The 8,575-nt window shown below is 32.9% G+C and overlaps 1 protein-coding gene across 1 annotated transcript in view; it reads left to right on the forward strand.

The window, feature by feature from the left end:
• LOC109093716 (E3 ubiquitin-protein ligase NEDD4-like) overlaps positions 1-8,575 on the forward strand; it is a 40,841-nt gene that overhangs the window by 32,093 nt on the left and 173 nt on the right. Inside the window, 13 exon segments of the mRNA XM_042775743.1 lie at positions 579-637; positions 938-1,003; positions 2,867-3,096; positions 3,219-3,340; positions 3,469-3,539; positions 5,317-5,412; positions 5,582-5,655; positions 5,761-5,821; positions 5,897-5,956; positions 6,030-6,137; positions 7,312-7,408; positions 7,516-7,588; positions 7,667-8,575. The exon segment at positions 7,667-8,575 is cut by the window's right edge and continues 173 nt beyond it. Coding sequence (XP_042631677.1) covers positions 579-637; positions 938-1,003; positions 2,867-3,096; positions 3,219-3,340; positions 3,469-3,539; positions 5,317-5,412; positions 5,582-5,655; positions 5,761-5,821; positions 5,897-5,956; positions 6,030-6,137; positions 7,312-7,408; positions 7,516-7,588; positions 7,667-7,769 — 1,220 coding nt within the window. The 3' untranslated portion in view covers positions 7,770-8,575.

An 8,575-nucleotide genomic window follows, 5' to 3' on the forward strand; every position in this document is an offset into this window, starting at 1 on the left:
CATGCCAATCCAAAAAACATCTAGGAATCTGTAACAGATATATACAAATCTTTTTTTTTTTTTTTTTTTGGAGTTGTTACATTTATATTACATGAATATAAAATTATGTATATTAAACTATTAAATAATATAGTGTAATATTTAAAAAAAATTGTATATTATGTTATTATGTAAATTTTATTTTACTTATTACCATTTTTAATAATTGTTCTATTTTTTTTTTTTTAAATTACTATTTAATTTTTTATAAATATATTTTTTTAATTTTTATATTTGTAAATTTACATTTAATTATAACCTTTCTATATATATATTTTTTTTTTTTACAAATTATTTATTATATTTATTAACATTTCAAAAATCTGTTATTTATAAACTTTATTTTATTTATAACCATTTTCACAACTTTTTATACAAATTTTTATTTTTTTATTTTTTATTTATTCATTCATGTATTGTTTTATTCATTTATTTATTTGTTGTTTCATTTATTTATTCATTTATTTATTTATAACCTTGTTGTTTTTTTTATACCAATTTTTATTTTATTTTATTTGGTTTTTGTTTTGCTTTTTTAGATACAAAAACCACACAGTGGGAAGATCCAAGGCTTCAGAATTCAGCCGTCACTGGTCCAGTAAGTGGTGTTCTGTTTCTGTTAAAGGTCCTGACTGAGACATTAATGGATCATATCGAGAGAGCTGCTGAAACGCACAATGATCTTTGCCATATCTTGTTCCTAAAAGAGTTCTGAGCCTGAAACCCTGTACATTTCTTCCCGTTGTTTTCCTGTAAGGGGTCTGTGTGTGTCACGAGGGGAGGGGAGGTTATATTTGTCCAGGATGAGGTGTATGGTCTCTGTCGGGTCAGGAGCGCTCAGCATCTGATAAGAGCTCATGGATTATTAGCAAACTGATTGTGTTCTGCTTTATTTCAGGCCGTGCCTTACTCCAGAGACTATAAACAGAAGTATGAGTACTTCCGCAAGAAACTCAAGAAACCGGTACGTCACTGTCCTTCTCAGGCCTTTTGGTTTTTCCTGTCCCATTCAGATCCCAACATCTAGGCCAAATAATTCAGGGTTTATGGAAGAGCAGCAATTCATTTGAACCGAGTTGGTTAGAGTCACCACAGTTATCACAATAATAATAATTATTATTTATATTAATTTTTTTTCTACGGGTTTGCTGTGCTTGTTTGTACAACCACACAATTTGGCCAAAAATGTTGATTTTTATATATCAGTATGACATCATAATAATAACAAAATATTTTATTTTACAGTCAAACTTTTTATAACTGTCCTAAACCACACAGTTATCAGAATTTATGTAATGTTAAGATCTAAAAGATCTAGTACAAAGTGGATTTTTAAATTAGTGAATTCGTTGAATTGTGAATGTTTATTAAATACCTTCAGAACATCTGAAAAAAAAAAAATACAAATGTTTTAAGGTAATTGGTTGCAAACAATTTATTTTGAGCTACATTTAATAAAAAATGTTGAAAGTTAGTCAACTAAATTTTTTTATATAAATATAGCTAAAATCAATTGATTGCAACCACTTACCTTAAAAAAAATTCAATGAGTAAATTCAATGAGTATTTTTTTTTAAGTAACAAAGCAGACACCTTTTTTCAGTAGTGCCATATAGACTTGATTTTATGACTTTAAAGGCAACATGAAATAAAAAATGACCCTGTTTATGCTCTTAATAAACATTCCTGGTCTTATTTAGCACAGTTCATCAATGCACATTATTTTAAAGACATGCATTGTTTGTTTTCAGAATCTGTCATGAAACATAAAACTTTTCTTGCCTCTGAATCAGCTTTTCTTCTGTGTGAGCTGGGAATTACAGTACAGACCAAAAGTTTGGAAACATTACTATTTTTAATGTTTTTGAAAGAAGTCTCTTCTGCTCATGAATCCTGCATTTATTTGATCAAAAATACAGAAAAAACAGTAATATTGTGAAATATTATTACAACTTAAAATAATAGTTTTCTATTTGAATATACTTTAAAAAAATAATTTATTCCTGTGATGCAAAGCTGAATTTTCAGCATCATTACTCCAGCCTTCAGTGTCACATGTAACATCCAGTCTATCACATGATCATTTAGAAATCATTCTAATATTCTGATTTATTATGAGTGTTGGAAACAGTTCTGCTGTCTAATATATTTGATGAATAAAAGGTTAAAAAGAACTGCATTTATTAAAAATAAAAAAAAAATTCTAATAATATATTTTCTTTACTATCACTTTTTATCAATTTAACACATCCTTGCTGAATAAAAGTATTGATTTTATTTAAAAAAAAGTTACTGACCCCAAATTACTGACCCCAAATTACTGACCAGTAGTGTATATTGTTATTACAAAATATTTTTATTTTAAAAACATAGCTTCTTTTTTTTTTTTTTTTTTTTATTACTTTTTATTCATCATCAAAGTATCCTAAAAAAGTATCACATGTTCTGAAAAAATATTAAGCAGCAGAACTGTTTCCAACTTTGATAATGAATCATCATATTAGAATGATTTCTAAAGGATCATGTGATAATGATCCTAAAAATTCAGCTTTGCATCACAGAAATAAATGATAATTTAAAGTATAATAAATTTAAAAAACAATTATTTTAAATTGTAATAATATATCACAATATTACATTTTTTTCTGTATTTTTGATCAAATAAATGCAGGCTTGATGAGCAGAAGAAACTTCTTTCAAAAACATTAATAATAGTAATGTTTCCAAACTTTTGGTCTGTACTGTATAATATGAACTAATCATATAATCACCTAACATGTTTGATCCAGTCAGTAAAATCTTAAAAAATCTTTTCTACGCTCTCCAGGCCGACATCCCGAACCGCTTTGAGCTGAACGTGAGGCGTAACGCTGTCCTGGAGGATTCATACCGGCGCATTCTGTCCGTCAAACGCTCGGATCTGCTGAAGGCCCGCCTCTGGGTGGAGTTTGAGGGGGAGAAGGGGCTGGACTACGGGGGCGTGGCCAGGGAATGGTTCTTCCTGATCTCCAAGGAAATGTTCAACCCGTATTATGGGCTGTTTGAGTATTCTGCCACGTGAGTGATCCAGCTTTTATATTCACTTCAGTCAGATCGGCCCTTCAGGTACACTCTTGAGTGTTGTGCTAGATAACACAATCAAAAAGTGAATTTTAAACAGTGCCATGTGAATGTTGCAGGGATAACTACACCCTACAGATCAACCCCAACTCAGGTCTGTGCAATGAGGACCACCTGTCCTATTTTAAGTTCATCGGCCGGGTGGCTGGGATGGCCGTTTATCACGGGAAGCTGTTGGATGGTGAGTAACCTGTCAAGACCAATATAACCCCCCACAACTCATATTCACAGGATTTGACTGCATGCATGCGGACTGGAACATTGTTTACATGTTGCTCTTGAATGATTCTGTTTTATTCGTCTGCACAGCATTCTTCATCCGGCCCTTTTACAAGATGATGCTGCAGAAGCCAATCACGTTACAGGATATGGAGTCAGTGGTGAGTGACAGGCACAGATGCACCAATCAGCATCCGTTTTCTGAATGCAACTGCTGTGCTTTTTTTCAGAGAGAACAGTGGCTATAGCATATGATCAGTCCACTTACACTACCTGCTAAACAGCATACTACTTCTGCAGTATGTTGTTGTTGTTATTATTATTATTCGGGTTTATTTGACAGGGACAATGCACATCAATAATACATAAACATACAATGTGCCAGAATTAGCTAGAAGGCTGTTTAACTTTATAATAAACAAAGTATCAGCTTTATAATTATGCCAAATTCATAACGTAATACAAGCAATAAATACCATATTGGCACTCTTTAATTAAATGCATGAGAGATCGCTGTAGCAGCTCAGTTCAACCCATCACATCTTTCTCTTTACTACTGTAGTACCAAATAATCATCAAAGGTGTATTATAAGATACAGTACAGCTTACTGAAATCTTGCTCGTTCAGTGTTTCAAACAGCAGAGAAGGAGCAAAGCTTGTAAACAATGCCATTTAACTTAATCATTTACCTCAGAATAACCTTTCAGCGTCCATAAGCTCATCAGCCAGCTAGAAAAATAACTATATATAGGGGGGATTTTTTTGATTATTTTATGTGTTGTTAGTGTTTATTTTTTAGTTAATTTGCTTGTTGTCGTAATAAGGAATGATGGGAGGTGATAATAATATTATTCAACTATTTTTTATTTTGATATTAATGCAAACTGGATGTGTGACAACATTTATAAGATGCACTGATTAGGAGCCCAGACTACAGTCAGTAGCCAAGTGATGCTGATGTGATTATGGTCCGTGATATTGGCACAGATTCTGTGTGATATACAATTCTTTGTGACTGCATATTGTTCTCAAGTTGGAAAAGACGTTGGAAAAGATCCTTAGTTCCCAGGACATCTACAAGATGGATTAAAATGCTGATAAAGACGAGAGATGATGAGACAAACACATAACATTATGACTGAAATGTTAAAGTGTAAAAAAAAAATGAATGAATAAATAAATGAATAAAACACGTTTAGTCTATGGCACTTAAAAAATTATTTGGTGCTTGATTTTGTTTCTTATAGGTTTTTTTTTTTTTTTTTTTTTGCCTGGATCCCTGTATGTGTGTGTGTGTGTGTGCATATATATATATATATGTATAAAATATGCTTTATATAGTGTTTGCTTTTATCCCTATAAATGTTCCTAAAGGTTGTAGAAGTGCACCTCAGCAACATAGTCACTCTTATTTATTTTAATCTAATTTATTTCATTTATTTAGTATTTTTATATTATGTACATAAATATTTATTAGGTTTTATTCGTTTTTGTATTTAACGTTTTATATATTTTTAATTTGTTTATTATTTCAGTTATATTTAATCTTCAAGGAAACCCACTGTTAAAAGACAATTTCTATATACAAAAAATAAAAAATTATATATTATAAAAAATTATATATTATATGTCAAAGTATATATATATATATATATATATATATATATATATATATATATATATATCTATATATATATATATATATATATATATTATTTTTTTTTTTTTTTTTTTTTTGAAATTTTCTTTATTATAGTATACAATGTGTACAGTAGTAGTATTTCATTCCAAAAAAAAATCAATACTTCTAGGTAATAAGTAAGAAGTATGAGTAATATTTTAACATAGTGAGAGTGCTGTTAACACTAATGATGTGCTTAATGTCCCGTGGAGCTTTAGTTTAGTATCACACACTGTTTCTGGTCGTGTTATTTCAGGACAGCGAGTACTTCAACTCCCTGCGATGGATCTTGGAGAACGACCCCACAGATCTGGACCTCAGGTTCACCGTCGACGAGGAGCTCTTTGGACAGGTGATCTATTCTGCACTAAAAGTAGTCCATGCAACTTTATAGTCCGAGACTTCTGAAAGCATACGGCAGCTGTTTAGGTCACTAAAACATTTCAGGTTAAACTATTCTTTTTAAAAGACTGATTTGTGTAGGTAAATATATTCTGATATTGATCCGATCTCTTCCACAGATGCACCAGCGTGAGCTGAAACCAGGAGGAGCTGATATTGTGATCAATGACGCCAACAAAAAGGAGTATATTCAGTATGTTTTACCGCCATCTAGTGGCACACAGACCAACCACAACACAACTGATATATGGGACAGGCTTCAAGATGTAACACTGTGTCCTGTGGTGTTTCTTTGCAGTCTGGTGATGCAGTGGAGGTTTGTAGATCGGATCCAGAGGCAGATGACGGCCTTCAGGGAGGTACAGACCCTCGTTCGGTTGCTTTGGGTCACTGCCGCCCGCCCAGAGTTTGACTGACTTGTGTTTTATCTGCAGGGTTTCTACGAGCTGATTCCTCAGGACCTGATCAAGATCTTTGATGAAAACGAGCTGGAGGTGAGACACTTTTGATGGTGCGTAGCTTGAATCATGTGAGCTCTCAGAACCTGACCGTGTCTGTGTTCCTCAGCTGCTGATGTGTGGTTTAGGAGACGTGGACGTCAACGACTGGAGAGAAAACACGAAATATAAAAATGGCTACAACCCAAATCACCCCGCCATCATCTGGTTCTGGAAGGTCAGATTTAATTGTATTTTGTTTGGTTTTTTATTATTATTAAAAGTCAAATCACATAAACGTTTGTACTTTTGCAAGTCTGGGTGATTAATGTAATTTTTTATTTCATAAATGTAATTTTAATTACATTTTTGGCTTTGAGCTGAAACAAATGTCTTGTTTTGCTCTTGTTTTATCTTTTTTGTTATAAATTCAGCATGTCCTTTTCCTATACAGCAGTACACTTTCACCCTCACTTAAATGTCTAGTACTTTTCAGGAGTTTGTAGAAGTGCACTAAAACCACATAGTTGCACTTTATTTTCAAATAAATGTATTTATTTATTTATTTATTTATTTATTTTATTATTATATATATATATATAGTATATATATATTATATATATATATATTATATATATATATATATATATATATTTTTTTTTTTTTTTTTTTTATTATTATTATTATTTTTTATCTATATAAATTGTCTAATTAATTTTGTGTTATTTATAATAAGTGTTTATTTCTTTTTTCATCTACTATTTATTTATTTTATTTGTTTTGTAAATTTGTTTTATTTATTTTTATTTTATTTTCAGTTGGATTTAAATTTGAAGGAAATCCACTGTTAAGAATACATTAAAAAAAAAAAAAAGTTCAATAAATGCATAATGTTTCAAAAGTCTTCGACTAATTGTGATATAATAATCATAATCATGAAATAACCATGATCACATTTATGTAGGTAAATCAGTATATACATTTATGTATATGCATTATCTATAATTTATTTAATTGCTTTTTTCCCCCTCCAGTTGAATTATATTTGATATGCAGGGATATCCACTGTCAAAAAGACATAAAAAAAAGTGCAATAAATGCATGATGTTTATGAAGTCTGTGAGCACAATTGTAAATAATCACGAAATTAACACAATATTAGTATTGAACAAACAAAATAATTGTGATTTTGACTTTTGCCATAAATCAGCAGTAACAGTGATTTTTATCAAGGTACTTTAGCAAGTACCTAACCCCCTCTTAACCATGGTAAAATCACTGTAACACACAGCTTTAGCGCTTTAATAAGACGACACTCACTGCATTGCTGTTGCACCACGCTTACATCTATAATCACTGATGATCAGAATGAATCGATTTGACGTAGCGGCTCATTGTTGGTGGTATTTCAGACGGTGTTGCTGATGGATGCAGAAAAGCGAATCCGTCTGCTGCAGTTTGTGACGGGAACATCCCGCGTACCGATGAACGGCTTCGCTGAGCTGTACGGTAAGCCCCTCCCCCTCATTAATATTAACGTTTGTGCTGGCTTCTTCATTTAATGGCTTTAAAGTTTGTTCGGTAAAGTGCAGTGCTGCGTTTCTCTGATTGATCAGGATCCAACGGGCCGCAGCTGTTCACTATTGAGCAGTGGGGCACGCGGGACAAACTGCCCCGAGCGCACACCTGGTGAGAGATCTGTGTGTGTGTGTGTGTGTGTGTGTGTGTGTCTCTCTCTCCTGTCTCATTCATGCGTCTCTCCATCAGTTTCAACCGCTTGGATCTCCCTCCGTACGAGACGTTCGAGGAGCTCCGTGAGAAGCTGCACATGGCCATCGAAAACGCTCAGGGCTTTGATGGAGTGGACTAGACTCCGGCTGCCACGGCAACAGCGTAACCATGGCGACAGCATCACGGGGCGCACACGTGTGCATGCGGCTCTGCGGGAAACGAGGTCGGGCTGCGAGACGATCCGGCGACCACGGCGTTATAAAATCACAAATCTGTATGTTAACGATGTTTACAAAATAAGGTTTTGTAATGTACTCCTGCATACAGCTGTATGTTTCTACGTACGAGATCTCTAAACATCTATGCATTTGAGCATAATTAAGGAATTGTATATTTCTACTATGAGCTTTTAAGTCACGCATTATGGATGTGCACCGTTTGGCTGATGAGATTTCCCAAAATGCACAAAATGAGACCATTATTTTTTTTGGCGATCTGTTCAGATAATGTCCTTTCTTTTGTTTGTTTGTTTTCGAGCTGAAATTCAAACGTATCCAGGCATCATTAGTTGTACAGATCATGCGCTTAATCATGACTTTTTCTCACTTTGACTTTGTTTACAGGTTTTTTTGTTTACTTTTGAAAACCATATGATTGTTAAAATAATTTTTTTGTACATCTTTTGAAGGTTGAAGCACTTTTCTGAAAACAAACGTTTCGAGTCTTACTATGTATAGATCACCTCAGTCAAGCTGTATTGTGACAAATCATTGCTTTATATCATTTACTGAATGTTTACAGCATAAATATTGCTTAAAGTAAGCATATTTTGTCTCGCAAGAAACGTATCGGACTGTTAAATAACTTTGCCTTCGTTTTGTAATGTAAAACTATTTGATTCTGTGTGCTGACGAGCAACTTTTAATGAAGAAACCACTGCATTCT

The sequence above is a fragment of the Cyprinus carpio genome, chromosome A18 (genome assembly GCF_018340385.1).
Source record: "Cyprinus carpio isolate SPL01 chromosome A18, ASM1834038v1, whole genome shotgun sequence".
NCBI classification, from domain to species: domain Eukaryota; kingdom Metazoa; phylum Chordata; class Actinopteri; order Cypriniformes; family Cyprinidae; genus Cyprinus; species Cyprinus carpio.